Genomic DNA, 20805 nt, shown 5'->3' with positions numbered 1-20805 from the left:
CCTTCATGAGTAAACATGTTATGTCCAGTGTCCCAGGGAAAGCTACCACCTCCCCATCCAGACATCCACATCCTCACATCTGTATACCTGCTCCATCCCTAACCCCATCTATTTTTCAAGGGAGTGGAATATCTTCCATGACCATGTTGATGACAGATTTTCAAATGGTTGTTTGATTTAAGAAGATCAATGCAATAGCAGTGCTTCTCATACTTGAACGTTCATAAGAATCACATAGGATCTTGTTAAAATGCAGACTCTGTTTCAGCAAGTCTGGGGCAGGGCCTAAAATTCTACACTCTCAAAGTTTCCAGGTGATACTAAGGCTACTGGCCAATGGGCCACACATTGAATATAAAAGACCTACAGCATTTTTTTTCCTACAGCATTTATCTTAAAGGCTTAATGACATCTTAGATATCTTTAGTGCTGAAGTGAAGGAAAGCATGCCCATTAGATCTGTACCCAAAAAGCAACATGGTGGAAGGAAAAGTAGAAAGGCGGGGTGGGGCAGGGGTTGGGGGAGCTGGCGCCTGGGTGGCTCAATCAGTTGGGTGTCTACTCTTGATTTTAGCTCAAGTCATGATCTCATGGTTGGTGAGATTGAGCCCATGACAGGCTCTATACTGACATTGCAGCACCTGCTTGGGATTCTCCCTCTCCCTCTCTCTCTCTCTCTCTCTCTCTCTCTCTCTCTCTCTCTCTCTCTGCCCCTCCCCCACTCTCACGTGAAAACACACACTGTCTCTTTCTTAAAATAAATAGACATCATAAAAACAGTATTTAAAAAAAGAAAAAGGGAGAAATAGAGAAGAAAATAAAGGGAGATAGAGGAAAGTGAGAGGGGAAAGAAAGAAGGAAGAAAGGGAAGAGGGAAAAAGAAAAGAAGTGAGTAATAAAAAGGGAAGAATAAAAATACACTCAATTAAGTTGGGCTAGGGAAGAAGAAAATAAGGGTTCAGTGGGTCCCTTGGGCATAAGTGGGAAAAAGCAGCTCCATCCCCATTGCCTGTAGCACCAGAAAGTTGTTTCCATTCCAAAGGGGTCCACTGCAATAAATATCTTAAATTCCTTTATTTTCACAACTGTTAATCAATTACTCACAGATCCGTAACAGAGTCCTCTAGTCCAGTACAGTAACTTTCAAACTGTTTGATCACAGGTCATCCAAGAAATACATTTTGCATGTGGCCCACTAAACACACACACACACACACACACACACACACACACACACACACTGAGCAGGCAGTTTCAGTTCCTGGTGAGAACCACTTCCGGGCTTGCAGGAGGCAGCCTTCTCGTTTTGCCTTCACATGGCAAAGAGACAGAATGAGCTCAGGTCTGTCTTCTTTTTCTTATACGAATACTAGTCCCATCAATGGGGCCTTGTCTTTATAACCTCATCTAAACCTAACTACTACCAAAAGGCCCACTCCTAATGCCATCACAATGGGGGTTAGGGTTTCAACATATGAATGGAGGAGGGGGAAGGTGGACACATTCAGTCCGTAATACTATTTAACACATCATCCCCAAACTGAATGCCTCCAAATATTTATTATTAACTCTCTTGGTTCTGTGATCTGACTGGGATCAGCTGGGTGGTTCTTATTTGGGATTTGTCATGCAGTTGTAGTCATGTGTCAGCTGGATGTCCAAGATGGCTCATTTGTATGCTGACAGCTGATGACAACCATCAACTGGGAGCTCAGCTGGAGCTCTCAACCAAAGTGAGTACATGTAGCTTGTCCATGTGATTTGAACCTTTCATAGCATGGCAGCTGGACTCCCAGACAGAGTGATCCAAGAGCAAGCATTCCAAAATGCCCAGTTGGTAGGTAAGTGACCTCTACATTACCTGTACATTGGTAATTAGATACTGACTCTTGGTGAGATTCAATTTCTATCTTTTTGGTAGGAGTATTTCCTAAGTGGTACTGTATACTTGCATTCAGAGGGATACAATACCTGGTTGTCTGTCTTTTCACAATAACAGCCATTGATGATCAAATGCCCAGATAAAGTAATTTATCAGGAGTTCGAATTTACATTTTTCAAAGATCATTCCAGCTATAATACAAGTTATCTTTAAAAGGACTAAAAGTAACAGTTATGTGCAGCTTCATGAGAATAACAATCAAAACCAAGTCACAATGATAGGAAGATTTTGGGGTACCTCATCATAGCTTGGTCATCTTAATAGTCTATAAAAAGGTAGTCTATAAAAAATAGTCTAAAACTAGCCTATAAGTTCAAAGGGAAGAAAAAAAGAAAAAAGGAATAAGTTGTTTTGCCATATTCTTTCACTGATACTGTTCAATTATTGGCAAAGGATTTCCATTAAAAAATTTGAAATAAAACATAAAACATCCTTAAATATTAACAAAAAATGCATTTACCCCACAATGAGGATGGATAACAGTACCATTAAACATTTGGTTTCTTCAAATGCTTGCTTCTTCTTTCCCTAGCTTTCTTTTCTTCTTCTCCTTCTCTCCTTCCCTCTCTCTCTTTCTCTCTCTCACTTTTTTTTTTTTTTTTTTGCAGGTAAGGAAATATTTTGAGCTTTTTTAAAAAAAAAGGTAGCAAATCAAAATATAACAAGATTACAAATACTGTGATAAAAGCTGCTTTTATCAAGACATTTTCTCAACTGAGGAGTGCATAACCCACTGTAGTAGCCATGGTCAGAAATCATACGGGAAGGTGAGATTGCACTTAAGCAATAAATCAAACCCAATCTGTGTCACCTGAGAGGGGGCAGAGTGGCAGCAAGGCTGGGACAGGAGCAGTGACATCTGAAATGTCATCTGAAATTCCCAGCTACCACCACTGCTCCAAGCAGCCAGGAGCTTCTCATGCTTTCACAGGCTCTCCACCCACCTGCGGATTGGGTTAGAATGCAGAATCTGATTTAGCAGTGTTGGCCTGGGGCCTGAGATTCTGCATTTCTGACAAGCTCCCGGGTGATAAAACAATGCTGGTGGACTATGGCCCACACTTGAAGAAGCCAGGCTCTAGAATTCACTGGAGCCACTGTCTCTCCACTGAAAGTCAATTCTTTGTAAGTTTTTCCTATGTGGACCAGTATTCTCCCTATTGGATCATGAACATATCAAGTGACATCGTCACTGCCTTAATGATCTCTATTAGCTGAAAATGTTTCCTGAGTAACTTTATAATAAATGGTATCACTTACCCCTTGACCACAGGGGATTTACGGTAACCTCCTCCAAGTAATGCTGCATGTGAAAAAAGAGATCACCACTGCCCTATGCAAAGAGCAGACACCAAGAGGGTTTGGAAACCCACCAAGAAGCAATACTCTTGTCTATGTCCAAAAGAAGCCAAGATTTTACCACAGGGCTTAAGTCTGGGTGGCCCTTTGGGTTTCCAGCCTACATCAGAAGCACACACACAAAAATGACTTTATGATAATTAGCCTCCATGACATACTTTCAAGGGAGACATTATTAGACTCATTTTAACTATAGACATGGGGAAGTTTTTCCCCACCCAAGGCCACCCAAAGTGTCAGGGATGAAAATGAGGTCAAGAATCAAAAACTATGGTTTATCAGTCCTCAGTATAAGCCATGAGACCTTTTCTTTAAAGAATGCTTATGCTCTGGTTTAAAAGTCTATATTAAAAGGGAAGAATAGAAAAGCACAAAAGAGTTCTGGGTAAACTATTTCGATATTTGTTACAATTTGTTATGATTTAGTTCATTCATTGCCACAAGGTTTTTTCACAATCATCATTGCTTGGATGTCTTTCATTATTATGCCTGTGCCCGTGTGACTTGGATGCATGATTTAACCTCTCTGGGCCCCACTCTCCTCACATGTGGAAAACTGGAGTTCTCATAAAGGATGGGATGAGATAATGCATGCAGGGAACTTTAGCACAGTCTGGCATGTGGTAGGCATTACATAAGAGTGAGTTATGCCTGCACAGATAATACAATACTTCTCCTCAATCATAATGCAAGTTTGCCTCTGATAGGAGCCACAAGCCTCATGGTTTTGTTCTCCTTAATGCCAGAGTGGTGCTGAATTTGCAACAGACTTAATTATCTGTCCTAATCCCAAAGTCCAAGAGCTTCTCTCTGTAACTCAATTCCCCACACCTCTAACTTTTCCCAGAATATTTACCATTATGTAAATATGAGATGTCCAGTTTCCAAGAACATTTTTGAAGTTATCATGATTTCCTCAATATCTTATAAGCTTCAAAGTGATTTCACAAACACCATCTCATTTAAAGCTTTGAACAGATTCTATAAAGAAAGCAACATCATCAAGTGTCCATGTTACAGATGGGTAAACTGAGACTCTCAGAAGTAAAGTAATTCCCTTAAGGTCATACTGATTAATAGTGATAATAGTAGTTACTACTACTGATGTCTTTGAAGACACAATATTAGATTAAACACATGAGATTGCTGATATTCTACCATTTTTAACCTACACACAAAAAGGGAATTTCATATTGTTTAACCTAAAGATAAATGTATCATGTCATTTAATTCTCATATCAACCCTGTAAGGGAAGAACAAACCTCTATTTTAAAGATGAGGGGAATGGAGCCACAGAGGTAAATACACTTACCCAAGGTCAAGCAGTGGAGCCAGGATTCAAACCCAGACCAATAGGACTCCAAAGACCATTCCAGAAGGTTTACCACACCACCTTTCCAGTATACAGCTAGAAAACAGCAGAGCTGGCACTATTGGTCAGATCTCTGACTAGTGACCCAACTTTTTTGTACTAAAAATGTAGCATGTTTATACTTGATCTCCATAGGAACTACATAAGGGAGAATAGATCATCCCCATATTAAAGATGAGAAAGCTGAGGCTTGGAAAGTTTTCATGGCTTGGTCAAAGTCACACAGCTACTATATGCTGGAGCTGGGACTCAAAGTAGGGCTGTGCACCTTCAAAGTCTGGGCTCTTCACTGCCATATCAGTGGTTCTCCAATTACCTGGGGACCTTTTAAAAATTCTAACATCTAGGTGACTGCATACCAGTGAAAGCACAGCCTCTTGAGGTGGAGCACAGATTGAGGGTAGTTTTTGAAACTTCCCAAGGTGATCCTGAGGTGCAGACAAGCTTGGGAACCACTGCACAACACCCCATCCCTTCCCACCCCAGCCCAGTACCTCCTCTACCACATGGCACCTACTGGCTGATAAACTCTGGCCCTGAGGTCTCTGCCATCAGTGTAACCACACAGTAGTGATCTTTATCACGCTTTGTACAGAGTGAATGCCTATTTCCCAGACTCACATTCTGCAGAGAGCCCCAAGCAGAAACCAGAACAAGCCATAGCAAAGGGCCAATCACAGTATCTTCCCATTGACAACAATCAGCTGTCACTCAATGCTAAAATGGAAAGCTTGTCACCTAGGGAGGGAGTCACTGTCCTCGGTACTTAGCTTCGGCCTCCCTAGCACCCTGAACCTGAACTGGGACAGCTGAACTTGACTTCTGTCTGGGGAAAGAGAAGGGAGGCACTGTCCAGCCTTGCTGAGTGGGACAGCCTTTCGTGTCCACCATTACCCACATTTGCCATATGCAGGGTCAGAGCCTTGCTACCAAAGGTAACCCAGGAGGTGTGCATTCCCTCCCACTACGTCCAGCCACCACCAGTTCAGAATACTTCATCTTTATGCACTTCGCTTATTCTCAAAAATATGCTTCTTTGATTCCTGCAAGCCAAGCCCATGGAAAAATAACGGAAACCAAATGCCAGGGAAATGGCGCCAAGGCAAACACATGTGAGCCCTGAAATAACAGGAGATACTGTGGTCACGTCTGACCTTCTGAACTGTGCTATGGGTTGAAGCAAAAACAGCTCTTGCTGCTACTGAAGGGGTGCATGGTAATACTTTATTTGTAATGCAGAAGAGCTTGGGTTTTAGAGAGACAGCCTTTTGAAACAGTAGGGACTCAGCCCAGGGGCCAGAAATAATATTTTGAGGAATGACTTTTTTTTTTAAAGGCCACCCTTCACTTTCCATAAGCTCAGAATCTTCTGATTTTTATCTGTCAAATGAATATGTAAGACCTCCAGAACTTCTACACGTTTGTCTTCTGCTTATACCAATATTTTGGGCAGTCTTTCATGGAAGCTGAAATTTAAGTCCACTTGTTTATTTCAGGAGCCTCCAAGAGATAAATGTGGAAGGAATGGGATGGAAAGGTAAAATGACCCAGGGTCAAAAGTGAATTATGGAGAAGTGTCCTGGTTTCCACACTAACCAGTTTGGTTCCCAGCAGTGGGCAGTCTCTGACCTGCTGGGATGCTTCCAGCAATTACATTCCTATGAGATGCCAGCAGCGGCATTCTTGGGCACACAAGACAAGTCACCAAGAGGAATTTGCTCTATGTTAACATTACCAAGAAACGACCACAAGCTACAGAGTTTATGCAAATGAAGACCCGATTCCCATGGAAAAGATTCCTGCATTAAAATAATAGCCAAGTTTGCCTAAGAGTGAAATACTTATTTTCACACTGTTTTTCAGATAATATGCTCTTCCTTTAGTTATATTCTTTTCTGCATTTCTAGGTGTGTGCCTTAAGGAGAAAAAAATACATGGTAAAACTAGCTTTATTGCAATTACCATGGGGGAAAACACCAAATAAAGGAAATAATAATAGCAAGTACTTTGTAGTGCTTACTATGTATTCAGTCACCCAGTAAATCTTAACTGCTTTTCATGTATTAACATATTTAATCCTCACAAACGGCTATTGCTATTAGTGTCCAAAAGTTTTATTTTTATTTTAATCCATCATATTTATCAGTCTTTTCATCAGTCCTTTCTCTCGTTTAGAAATCAAAAACTCAGAACATTAATAAAAAAAAATCCCCCAATCATAAAAATATTTCTCCTGTATTTTCTTCTACAAGGTTTAAATACTCAATTTTGATATTTGAATTTATAATTTACCTGGTATTCTTTTGGATTAAGACATGAGGTAGGAACATAATACATATTTTTTCCAAGTGGATAGCCAATCTTTCTAGTATCACTTATCCCTAATAATACCATCTTTTCCACACTGGTAATGTCACATTCCTCATATGTTGAGTTTACACATCTTTGTAGGTTGGGCTATGGGCTCTGGTGTCTATTCCTGTCTCAACACTACACAATCTTAATTACTACAGCTTTACAATAAATTTATATGGTAGAATAATTCCAATGCCTTTCTGCACCCATCTTATCTCTCTCTCTCTCTCTCTCTCTCTCTCTCTCTCTCTCTTTTATTGACCTCTGTCCTTTCATATCAAGTGGACAATTACCTGATTAAGTTCCAGGAAAAACTCTATTGAGATTTTTGTTGTAATTTATAAGTTAATTTGGAGGAATTGATACCTGCTTGATACCAAATCATGACATCAATGAACATGATGTTCTCTATTTCTATAGCCTTTTCCTCCCCATTGACAGGAGTCTTTGTCTTGTTCCTGATTCTAAAGAAAAATATTTTAGCAGTTCCTTTTTAAAAATATTTACTGTAGGAGTGCCTGGGTGGTTCAGTGGGTTAAGTGTCTGACTCTTGATTTCAGCTCAGGTCATGATCTCATAGTTTATGAGTTAGAGTCCCGAATCAGGCTCTGCACTGACAGCACAGTACCTGCTTGGGATTCTGTCTCTCTCCCTCTGTCTCTCTCTGCCCCTCTTCCACTCAGGCTCTCTCACTCTCTCTCAAAATAAATAAACTTAAAAAAATTACTATAGGTTTTTAGTAAACACCATTTATTAATTAAGCAATTTTCTTCTGTTCTATTTTGTTAAGAGTTGGCTAAGAGAGTTTTTCATCGTGAATAGGTATTACATTTACATTTATTACATTTTTATCTCAACTGTAATTGAGATAATTACATGGTGTTCCTCCTTTAATCTTTTTAATGTCAAACCATCTTTGCATTCCTATGATAAATCCATTTTTTTCCTTAATCCCATTATCTATTTCACCCATACCCCCACCCACCTCCCTGCTGGAAGCCACCAGTTTGTTCTCTGTATTTAAGAGTCTGTTTGTCTGTTTTTACATTTGTTTTGCTTCTTAACTTCCACGTATGAGTGAAATCATATGGTATTTGTCTTTCTCTGACTTATTTTACTTAGCATTATATCCTCTAGGTCTACCCATGCTGTTGTCAATGGCAAGATCTCATTCTTTTTTATGGCTGAGTAATATTTCATTGTTCATATAGATATAGATATAGATATAGATTGATGTATCTATATATTTATATAGATATAGATATATATTGATATATCTATATATTTATATAGATATAGATATATATTGATATATCTATATATTTATATATAGATAAATTTATATATATATATAAATATATAGATATATCAATATATATATATATTGATGCCACATCAATACCATATCTTCTTTATCCATTTATCTCTGAAAGGACACTTGGATTGCTTCCATATCTTAGCTATTGTAAATAATACTTAAATAAACATACGGGTGCATATATCTTTTTGAATCAGTGCTTTTATTTTCCTTGGATAAATACCCAGTGGTAGAATTACCAGATTATATGGTAGTTCTATTTTTAATTTTTTGAGGAACTTCCATAATGTTTTCCACAATGGCTGCACCAGTTTGCATTCTCACCAGCAGTGCATGAGGGTTCCTTTTTCTCCACATCCTCACCAACACTTGTTATTTCTTGTCTTTTTAAGTTTAGCCATCCTGACAGGTGTGAGGTGATATCTTATTGTGGCTTTGATTTGCATTTCCCTGATTAGTGATGTTGAGCATCCAACTTTATTTTAACACAGTCATTAATTTTCTAGTATTTTGCTTATTTATGCACATATATTTATAAATGTTGTTGGTTTGTAATCTTCCTTTTTTATACTTTCCTTGTAGTGGGTGAAAAATGTTCCCTATCTTCTACTCTTTGATAAGATTGGCATTAGCATGTGATTACCTGTTCCTAGAATGTTTAGCCAACTCATCTGGTCCTAGGAAGGGGTAGGGTGTAAACTATTAACAATTTATTCCATGTCCTTAATGATAAAGGTTGTACTCCTATTTCCATTTCTTCTTGGGATAGTTTTCACAAGTCATATTTTCCTAGGACATTGATCACTTCCGTTATTTTTAAATTTTTTGGCATAATACTATCTTCTTGTCAATTGCAACATGTGGTTCTGAATCCTTTTTCATGTCTAATATTGTTTGTAAATGCTGAGTTTTTTTTTTTTATTTTTTTATTTTTTTGTAAATGCTGAGTTTTTAAAAAAAAACATTTATGTTAAATGCTTATCCATATTAATAGTTTTGTTTTTTTTTTTTAAGTCCATTGGAGCAGACATGTGCTTTACCCAGATCCCGTAGTGTTCCTTTGCCCCTGACAAGATTCAGGTGGTTTTGCTTCCAATGGCCAATACCTAAAACTCTTCTTCAGTGGACTGTCCTTACTCAGGCTACTGGAGCCACTTTGCCCAAGAGAGGCCAAAGGGTCGGGAAATTCACATCCACTCCAGTTAACCCTTGGCCAATAACTGGAAACTGTGGGAACATGGAAGTCCCCAGGTGGAACATCCCAGAAGTGTAATTCATACTTCAGAAGCCTACATGGGATCAGGCTACTGTTGTCTTCTGCGGGACCCGATGCAAAACTGTACATTTGTTCACCTTCTTTTTCCCTGTCTGACTTTCACTACCCCCTTCCATACTTCTCCCTAGACTGAAAATAGATAACAGATCTACTACTCTGGAATGCATTAAGAGGTTGAGGACACACTCTTCTTTATCTCAGAGTCTGCTTCTGAGGAGCCCAACATATCATAAGTTTTATTTCTTTTAATTCTTTACAGTTTTATTTCCTGTGACTGTTTTATTAATGCGTCTCTTATCTTCACTATCTTTTTTCCACGATTTTTGAGATTCTTTTTTTCTTGAATAGATGGTTAACTCCTTAATTTTCAGTCTCCTTTTTTTAATATAATCACTTAAAGCTGTAAATTTTACTCTAAGGACCGCTTTAGCTATATCCCACAAGTTTCAATAGGGTACCTTTTCATTATTCTTTTTTTTAATGTTTATTTATTTTGAGAGAAAGAGCAAGCATGAGCAGGGGCAGGGCAGAGAGAGAGAGAGGAAGAGAGAGAATCCCAAGCAGGCTCCACACTCAGTAAGGAGCTGGACACAGAGTTCAATCTCACAAACTGTGAGACCATGACATGCGCCGAAAGAGTCAGATGCTTAACCGACTGAGCCACTTGGGCACCCCTCATTATTCGTTAGGTGTAAATATTTCCTTGTTTTCATAATCGTTTCCTCTTTGTGATAATCATTAGTGTTGGTCACTGACATGTCCTGTTCTCCTCTTTCTGGTCAGATCCCCACCCTCTTGAAATCAGCCATGAGGATAGATGTGCTTTGCCCAACACAAGTAGATGTGATGTATGTCATTTGGGAGCAGGAAACTGTTAAGAGCCTTGTAGTCTTCCCTTTACCACTGCAACTGGTAATATGCCAGGTGGTGAAAGCTTCATCAGCATGGGCCCCAGAGTGAGGAAAATTTGGAACAGAGCTCCCAGCAGACTTACATCGGAAATGTACCATGAATGAAAAATAAACCTTCATTGTTTTAAGATACTTAGATATTTTAGCTCTGTGCATTACTGAAGCATAACTTAAACTGACTATTGCATTGACCAAATAGTCTTTGGAAGTACCTTTCCTTCCCTGTAACTTTATTTTTTTCCCAAACGTTTATTTATTTTGAGTGTGTGTGTGTGTGTGTGTGTGTGCACATGTGCATTAGCAGGGGAGGGAAAGAATGAGGGAGAAAGAGAGAATCCCAAGCAGGCTCAGCTCTGTCAGCCCAGAACCCGAAGTGGAGCTTGAACTCATGAACCGTGACATCATGACCTGAGCCAAAATCGAGAGTTAGATGCTCAGCCGACTGAGCCACCCAGACACCCCAGTAATTTTCAAAAATATAGAGTAATTTCAAGTTTCTTTTTCTTTCTGAGTTCATGCTATATTGGAGTGTGGTCAGAGAATACATCCTGTATGTTACAGAGTCTTTGGTATTTGATGAGATTTCCTTTGTAGTGTAGCAAGTGATCAGTTGTTGGTTTACATATGTGTAGACTAGAATAAGCTAGCTAATTGGGCTGTTTGAATCTTCCGTATCTTCACTAATTTTTGATTTCCTAATCTATCAATTAATAAGAGAGATGTTTTTAAAAATCTATTATGTATAGACCTTTAAATTTCTCTTTACAAATCAATTGATTTCTGCTTTAACTCTGAGGGCCATATTATTAAATACATGCAAATGGTGAATTTCTGTTCTAGATTATGAAATAAACTTCTTTGTCCTGAATAATGTACTTTATCTTGAAATCCATTTTTCAGAGTGGCTTCCAGGTCTTCCAAAGTTATCACTATCTGGGATATCACTGGCTTGAAGTAACTTTTTTTAATGTTTTATTTATTTTTGAGAGAGAGAGAGTGCAAGCAGGGGAGGGGCATGGGGGGTGGGGGCGCGGCAGCAGAGGATCTGAAGCCAGTTCCACAATGACTGCAGTGAGCCTGATGTGGGGCTCAAACTCACGAACCAAACCACAATTTCATGACCTGAGCCGAAGTCAGATGCTCAACCGACTGAGCTACTGAGGCACCCCCCAAAGTAACATTTTATATTGATTTCTCAGCTGGGGAGCTGTGGCAGGCAGTTCCAGAACTATGCGCACAAGATAAATTCAAGTTCCAAACCCATGCTAAAAGCAGAATTTTGACATGTTTTTATTCTCTTTGTCCCAAAAAGAGAAGTTCATGGAGGTGTCCTTTCAAAAAAGGACAAAATATAGCAAATATTTTGTCCTTAGCAAAATATAGCAAATCCAGGCCCAGGTACCTATGCCCAAACCTGACACTGTAGGCAACTCCACTTCCTAGTCACTAAAGGTAACGAACCATCTCGTTTTCTCAGAATAGCAGAGATACCTCAGACATCCAGTTCCTATTAAACTATGCCATGCTTCCTGTGCCGAGAAGAATTCTTGCTGGAATTGTTCTTCTCAAAAACAAAACAAAACAAAAACAGAACAAAACTCCCCACATATTCTCAGGAACACAGTTATTTTTAATTAGCCCTGGATGGGATGTGTTAGTATCCCTCCCCCCATAATAAATCCTTGTAATTAAATAACAAACACTTGTTATTCTTGTGCATCCAGAAACCAGCATAGAAAGGGGATAGAGAGCTGGGAGAATAGGGATGAGCAAGTTGTAGGTTTTTTAGACTTCTGTGAAGTAGGAATGCTATGTTTAAGGTGGACACAACAGGGCTCATCTGAAAAATCTCACTCATCTTAGGTTTCTGCTCTGTTTGTTGAGCAAAGAAAGCTGCATGGTTAAGAGCATAGGCCTCAGTCAGACAGACATTCGTTTGAGCCCTGTCTCTGCAATGCAGTAGTTGCGTGATGTTAGGCAAATTGTCTAACCTCTCTGAACCATACAGTTTGCTCATCAGTAGAATGAGAATAATTCTTCCTATATCATAGGTTTGTCATGAACACCAAATGAGAAACCCATGAAGCCCTAGTCACAGTACCTGGAACAAAGTAAGCAGCTGTGATTAATAGTCCCATGCAGTAAAAGCAGTATACTGTTTATGGAGAACAGAACTAGCACCATATAATGAGGAAATGCATGATATAAAGTTGTGCTAAGGGGCCCTCTATTTATTATGGAGGGAGGAATCCGAACACATCCTATCTAGGGCCAATTAAAAAGAACTATGTTCCTGAGTGTGTGTGTGTGTGTGTGTGTGTGTGTGTGTGTTCTGTTTTGTTCAGGAGAGGAACAATTTCACAAGAAGCATGGCATGGTCTAATGGGAGTTGGGTGACTGAGGCATCTTGGTGCTATTTCTGAGAAAGCAAGATATTTGTGCTAAGGGCCTCAAAACAATTTCTCATGTGTGATCATATCATGATGTCTATCCATTCCCACTAAAAAGCTACTACCTAGGGGCCATCTGGAGGCATGGGTTTGACTGGATTAAGGAATTACAGTGCTGAGACAGGCAGATCAACAAAAGCTATCTTACACATTACCAAGTATTTGTTAAGGGACCAAAACACATTAACAGCCAAGGTCACATTGACTAAAACCAGCTTCTGAGAGCATCAGACACTAGACAGGTAGATTTTGGTGAGAAAAGGGAGCAGGGAAGAGGTAGTGAAGGGCCCAAGGCATAGGATGGTCCTGCGGGGGGAAGCCTGGGAGATCAGGTCACCCATGGAGCATCAAATAGGAAGGGTAGAATGATTCTGAAAGGCGCATGGGAGAGGAAGACTGGAGTCCAACTTCGCCAGTTTTAAATTTTGCTTTCTGTGAGAACTAAAGAAAAGATAAAGTTTTTGGAATTTGGAACCATTTCTAAGATTCCTGTCAAATGATGTGGTTGTGTGAAAATTCATGAGTAATCATGAATCCTTATCCTGCATTTTATTGAAGGGCTTAAGTCAGGCTGAATGTTAAGAAAGAGATGCAGGAAATCTTAAGCCCCTGGAATGAAGCAGCATTAAGGCTTTATGGGCAGTGACTGTCCTGCCTTCCCCTGACTCACCCCATGGCTGACAGTGTGGCTCTGGACCTCACCCCAGGCTTATATCTCATGTGAGACATGGAAGGCTACCCTGCTGCATGAGGAAGTAGCAGAGGTACTGGGATCCCCCAAGTGCTGGGCCTGAACAAGTCAGTTACTCAACAACATGTATTGTGTCCATATTCTATTCAAGACAAAGGAATTTCCCCCAGTGAGTAAAACCAGGCTAGTGAGCAAAAGCCACAGATAAGTCTTGATCCAAAATTAAGAAAGGCTTGGGGCTCCTGGGTGGCTCTGTCGGTTGAGTGTCCAACTCTTGATTTTGGCTCAGGTCATGGTCTCACAGTTCGTGAAATCTAGCCCCACATGGGGCTCTGCGCTGACAGTGCAGAGCTTGCTTGGGATTGTCCTCTCCCTTTCTTTCCCTTCCTCCCTCGTTGTGCTCACCCTCTCTCTCAAAATAAATAAATAAATAAATAAATAAATAAATAAATAAATAAATAAATAAAAATTTAAAAAATATTAGGAAGGTCTTCCTAACAGAGTCATTCAAGGATAAAATGTAAAGTACTAAAATCCCCATCATTAAATGTGCTTCAAGGCTAGCTTGTAGAAAATCAGATATTGAGGAAATTAAAAATGATGAGCTTAAAATACACTTCCAATTTTCCAGTCCCATAAAATAGAAGAAATGACCACCAATTACAATGAATTTACAGTGTAACCAAGAAAACAGAAATTGTGGAAATAAGAGCAGATCCAAAGCAACGTGTAATAAACCAAACTAAAAGTCTAAAAACTCAGTACGAAAACACGAAAAATAGCTGTCCTGAGAATATACAAGATCCCAAATTTCTTCACACCTGAGAAAGATTCATCCCTTTGCGTAAGCAATAATTAGACTGGGTTCCTGGTAGTGAAGAGAAAGTACACAGATGATTCAGAGCCAGAGGAATTGGTACACAATTTCTCATTCAGTCCTCACCAGATTCCTACTTCAATGCAGTACAGAACACAATGCTTGCCAATAAATAATAACGATAATAATGACCTCCAATAAACAGTTGCTTTGCCGTCTCATGAGAAAAGGCAGACCGGCCTGAGTTCTCTTCTCTGCATTTGTGCACACTGCGGGTCTATTCTCCATATTTTGCTTTACAATAAATTAGAATTCAAAGTCATGGCTTACCAAGCTTAACTGTTAATTGGGAAGATAGGATCTGTGACCTCATGATTTCCCACAGGCTTTGAAATCATTATTTATTCATTCTTCGCTTCTGACAGTGCCTGTGGATCAGATTAGAAAAATTATTCTTAATCCTATGAACATGTGTCAGCTCGAAACAGGAAAGAGAGAGAAAAATTAACTGGGGCTTGCTACCCAGTGTGCTCCAAAGACCAGCAGCAGGCACACTGCCTAGGAGCTTCTCAGCAAAGCAGACCTTCAGCTCCTCCCACCCCACTCCCAGATTTGCTGAATCAGAATCTGCATTTTAACAGGATGCCCCCCATGACGCATAGGTGCCTTAAAACTGGTGAAGCCCTAAACTAGGGAACAGTGATTCTATAACCCACCTTCTGACCTTCACTCCCTGAAAGCTATAAGAAGAAACAGTAGCCTCTGGGAAAGAAAAAGGGGAGAAAGTAGCTCGGACTATAATCACTAATGAAATTGTTGATCAAACATTTTGCATCGTTTTCAAAAATTTCCTATTGCTCACATGTTCTGACCCAAGCCAGCTGATTAGCCTCCGTGAGTTAGACTTCAGGGGGAAAGCCCGCACGCAACAAGTGCCTGTCCATGGATAGGCAGCTGTTTCTCAGAAGCTGCAAAGATCGGACGGAGCAGGGCTTCATCCTTTATAACCTGCAGCCTCCCGCCTCTTTGTCAGCAGAGGGAAATCCTTTCTGCTAGGGTGACTTCTGAGACACCAGTAGCCGCAACGAGGGAATGAATGTGGCAGCGGAGAGAACTTTTTCAGCATCCAGATGTGAAAAATATACAAAATGAAAATAAAGTCTTTCCTAGAATACTTCCTCAACTCCAAAAGGCCACTGATTACAGGAAACACCATAGATTTAAAATAGCTGTTCAGGCGGGGTGGTCAACAGTTCTTTAAATAAATCATAGACCTGCCCCCGGTTTTTAAGAATTAAAATCAAGAATCAAGAAAATGCGGTACGTCTGTGCCTGACTGTTTCATTGGCCAGTTTTGCTAATGGGTTACTAGCAACGAAGAAGTCTTTACAAGTAAGTGTTTACATGCAAATGTGCGTGGGCGAAAAAAAAAAACAAAAAAAACAATGATGTTCGCTGTCTTCTGCAGTCGTGTTTCACTGCAGGACTGAAATGCATACAATCTGAAGGTCCACAAGGAAGAGAAATACAAGACTCTACCTCGTCCAAATACATTTGGATTGAAAATCAAGTAAATACAGGGGCACCTGGGTGGCCCAATTGGTTGAGCGACCGACTTCAGCTCAGGTCATGATCTTGAGGTTCATGAGTTCAAGCCCCATGTTGGGCTCTATGTTGACAGCTCAGAGCCTGGAGCCTGCTTTAGATTCTGTGTCTCCCTCTCTGTCTTCCTCTCCCCCGCTCTTGCTCTCTTTCTCAAAAATAAATAAACGTTAAAAATTAAAAAAAAAAAAAAGAAAATCAAATAAATATAAGAGCTTTGTGCTCCTACAAAATTTTGCCTTGCATAATGTGGGGCCTGAATCTGGTCACTGATTGTTCCCTATTTCATGAAGAAAACCCATCTGACCATGGGTGTATATGCATGGGCTAGAGGGGATACGGTATTGGCTAGAAGCAGAGAGAGAAACTGAGGTCTTAAAAGGGGAAAAAATTTCCCCAAAATATACAGTAAGTCAGTGAGATCCTGAGTCCCTAATATGCAATGTTAGTGTCTTTCACTCTCTCATACCTCCTCCTTTAAACTGATCTGGGTCCTCTGGTGTAGCTGCTTTCAAAGGGGAAGCTTTAACATGAAAAAAAAGCACACCAATTAAGAACTGCAGAAAGTGCCATCAGAAAACCCAAAGTAAGAGTTCTAATTTCATGCCAAAGGCAGACAATGTACTTCCCCATCCTGCCTGGGCACAAATATCCTCAAACAACTATTACCATGTGTCATAAAATTTATAATGAATCAACTTTGCTAATGGAAAAGTCCTTTCTTCATACAGCCTTCTGGAAAATTGTTTTCTACCATTTTTTTTTTTTTTTAATGCCAGAGAAACTCAGAAGAAACTTATAGGCTAATGGGTGGGAAAATCTGTGTCACAAGGAACTGTGGTCATATATGCCTTTATAGATCTTTATCTGAATAAAAACCAAAGAAAAATCTAAATGGACATTTTTAAAATGTAAAACTTCTTAAAAGAATTCCTCATAGAGGCCTTAAGTTTTCAGAAAAAGGAGACACGCCAAGGGCTTTTCTCTCCCCTGAATCCTGAAGCTCCCTCTAGTGACCAAGAACTTAACAGTGCTACAGGTACAGAGAGTAAACATTTTCTAAAGCCTCTTGTTTTTAGATAGCACCCTGAAGTCTCTAGAGCATTTTCACATACATCCAATCATTCCACACAGAAACCTAAAAGCAAGAGCATCCTTTCTCCCATTTCATAGACAAGAAACTGAGGCCCAGATGGGCCAAGACTTGTACAGGTCATGTGGCTCTAACAAGAGAGCTGGGACAGGAGACCAGGTCTCCCAGGTCCTGCTGCACTGCCTCCTGAGCTATGGCAATTGTGTAAAGTCATCCATGACTATTCTCATAGAGAGCACTCATGGGAGCATTTTTTAGGGATCTACAGAAGTAATTCTTGACTTTCAGGGAGTCATTTTGAGAATCTGATGAGAGTTCTGGCCCATACCTATACATTTTTCCATACAACCTCAGGAAATATATGGATTACCCTGATGGGAGTCAACTGACCCTCTAGGACTCCAAGGACCCCAAGTTAAGAAGCTATTGACATCTACTGGATATAGTCTTGAGATATCCAGAACTCAAAGAATATGAACTTTGAAGTTCTTTACTCTTTCCCATAATTATGATGTTTTCCATGCTTATCCAGTTACTTCTTTAGCCCATTGTTTGGAGTATTTAAAAGGATTGAACAAATTAGTATATATTTGCTAACATTTAAGGAAAAGCCTGTGGATACTGCCATCAAGGCATTCTAGCTTTCCCACAGGCATGCCTGGGATTAGTGGCAAACTGAGATGTTTCTAGGAAAGTAGCAATTTGAAAGCATTTTTTCAACTGTAAGAGCATACCACAGTCTCCCGGGCTGGCTCTGTGGAGAATCTAAAGATGCAACATAGTGAATATATAGAGGACTTGTCTCAGTGAACATAAACCAGTATTGCCTCTAAATTCTGTTGTTTTTGCACTGACATTTCCAATGGCTTTGGAAAAGCCCAAATCAACGGTGATTGTTTGCTAGTTCACATAAGTTGCTTCCATGTAAGCTCCATGAAGGTAGGGACCATGTCATATCAATCAGTTGTATTCCCAACATCCAACACAGCCCCCACAACATTAACTACACTTCCAGTAGATATTTGATGAATGACTATGTGAATAGTCATCTTTGAGTGAGGCCTTCTGAGAAACTGTCCATTTCCGTCTTCTAATTAATCGGTGGCCTGTGGTTCATGAGACATTGCCCTAGAACACTTCACACAGGCAACGTCAGGTTCCAGATCCTTGGCTGCTCTCATGAGTTCTGTTCTCTATTCTGTGACCCACACCCATTGTCTAGATTGGGCTGTAACCAAACCTAAGCAATGATCACAGCTTCCTGCCTTAGTCCTCCCAAAAAGGATAGCACAGTTTAAAAGGGATGTATTAACCTTTGAGTAAAATGCAGCACTCTAGTGACTAGACCATTCAACCATCAAGGCTATTAGGAAGGAATTAGGAAGACCTTTCTGGAGCATCTCACACAACACCTACTCATCATGCCATTCCATCCCTCTGAGCTTTCACAATGTCACTTCCCTCGGTTTCTTGTCATCCCTGCCTGCCTGGTGAAATGTCACCCCAGAGATGTTCTCAGCTCTCGTGGTTAACTCTCACTTGTTTTCACAGCAGAGTTCAGAACTTTATGACCATACTAGGTTCCTGCAATAATTATATGTTGCTGTCCCCTTCTCTTCCACATACAGCAAGACCAGCAAGAGGGGTAGGAGTTGCTCAATTTGAGAACGGACAGCAGGGAGAGGGAGGCGGGAGAGAGCTAGAGGTATGATAGCAGAGAAGGACTCAGCTGAAAGACAGACGGAGCCATAAGCCAAGAAATGCAGGCGGCCTCTAGGAGCTGAAAAGGCAAGGAGATGGATTCTCCCCCAGCACTTCCAGAAAAGAAGACAGCCCTGCCGTCACCTCAATACCAGCCCAGTGAGACCCACGTAAGATTTCTGATTTCCAGAATTGCAGAATAAGAAATCTGTGTGGTTTTAAGCCAAAAAAAAAAAAAAATAAAGTGGACTATTTCACCCTCCAGTTTATCTTGCTTGCCTTGATTCTAGAAAATCCAGTATTTTCAACAGTTACTGGCAACATCCAGTTGCTCCTGTGAAAGCACAGGAGCTTCTCAATGAAGAATTACTGTCTGAGCCACGACAAAGCTGTGATTTCAGGAGGAGTCTCAGCAGGGCACTGACTTTTCCCAACTGCCTGTTGGATATCATATTTAAATCAAAGTTTCTCAAAATTTTGCTCACCACCTTTGGAATTTTTGTCTGATCAAAGTAGCGTCTGAGTTCATGTTTACTAATTACACTTCCTGGAGTTGACTCCATTTTAAAACAGCATTTTGCTTTATACGTAATATCCATCAAATATCCAGTTTGATGTGCTAATTGTTTTTTCCTAATAAACATCCAAATAAAAACAAAACTATAAAATTGAGCAAACCTTTACAATAAAATAAATTCATAACTATTACAATTTAAAAACAACATTGCCTATGTGCCCAGGATAATCGCTTCCAGGAATCACCAGTGCTGTGCCTGTTTCACTTTGTGAAATACTTTTCTGACATTTTGCTACCCTCCCCATGCCTCTACCCAAATCTACCTTTTCATTCTCAGCAGGCGCCCTAACCCCTCCTACGTTCTTAAAGAATCCATCACAGCCTTCTGTAACAAAGAATTATCCAGCCTAAAATGATAATAGCACTGAGGTTAAGAAACTCTCATCTAGGGCAAGAACATTCCCGGCTAAGTTAATACACAAAGCATCCCAAGATGGGAACTCAGTTGACTTCTCTGTTCTCTGCCCCTGCTTCCTGCTGTACTAAACCCCTATTCCACAATTCTCCTAGGAGAACTAGCTGGCTTTACTAGATGTCCTTGGAAGCTGACTTTGGGTTTTTATGAGAGAAGAGGGTTCCACCTATTTGTTTACCTAAAAGGGAGTTCTCCCCAGCCATCTTGCTCAGTGATAGGGGATCTCAGAGTTTGCTATCCAAAGATCAGGAAGATCAGTTCACTGAAGAGCTAGAATGGAGATCTCCAATATGTAGCTACTAGTCTCATATGGCTCTTTGAATTTAAATTAATAGAAGTGAAATAAAATGAAATATTTAGTTCTTCAGAGACATTAGGCACATTACAAACACTCAAAAGCCACATGTGGCTTTGGCTGCCATATTGGACAACCCAGATATGCAGCATTTTCATCATTGTTACATTAGATAATACTATTCTCAAATAATTAAATATTAATGATATTTCTAAAGACAGCCCATCAGACTTTAACTCCATCAAGCTTTTCACTGTATCTTCTCACTCCATACTATACCTGCAACCACTCTCATCCTTCCCTCTTCCTGCTCTGCTCTCAGAATAGGGGTTGCCCTTCTTTCTGTTCATAAAATGTCTAACTCACTTGTGTTCTAAATCCCATCTGACTCATTGCCTCAAGGATCTTACTCCACCAATTAAGCTTTCTCTAGCTTGTTTCTATCTTAATTAAGTTGTGAAATACACCATGCATATCAGCATATCTGTTTGGGTTAAATAATAATAGAAATACAAGCTCATGTGTCCCCATCACCCAGATTAGTAGAGCACTGTTAGTACCTTCAAATGGGGGTGCTTTGTATACACCCACATTGCAGTTTTAACACCTATGTATGGAGACTTAAACAAC

General features: G+C 40.0%; 1 protein-coding gene across 1 annotated transcript in view; it reads right to left on the bottom strand.

Annotated features, from left to right (window-relative positions):
* Positions 1 to 14836: 14836 nt before the first annotated feature.
* CCDC34 (coiled-coil domain containing 34) overlaps positions 14837 to 20805 on the bottom strand; it is a 69391-nt gene continuing 63422 nt past the window's right edge. The window contains exon 6 of the mRNA XM_049649030.1: positions 14837 to 14920. Within this exon, the coding sequence (XP_049504987.1) occupies positions 14898 to 14920 (23 nt within the window). The 3' untranslated portion in view covers positions 14837 to 14897. The remainder of the gene's footprint in view (positions 14921 to 20805) is intronic.

Source organism: Panthera uncia, chromosome D1, assembly GCF_023721935.1.
Source record: "Panthera uncia isolate 11264 chromosome D1, Puncia_PCG_1.0, whole genome shotgun sequence".
Taxonomy (NCBI): Eukaryota; Metazoa; Chordata; class Mammalia; order Carnivora; family Felidae; genus Panthera; species Panthera uncia.
This window is presented reverse-complemented; position numbering and strand designations above follow the sequence as displayed.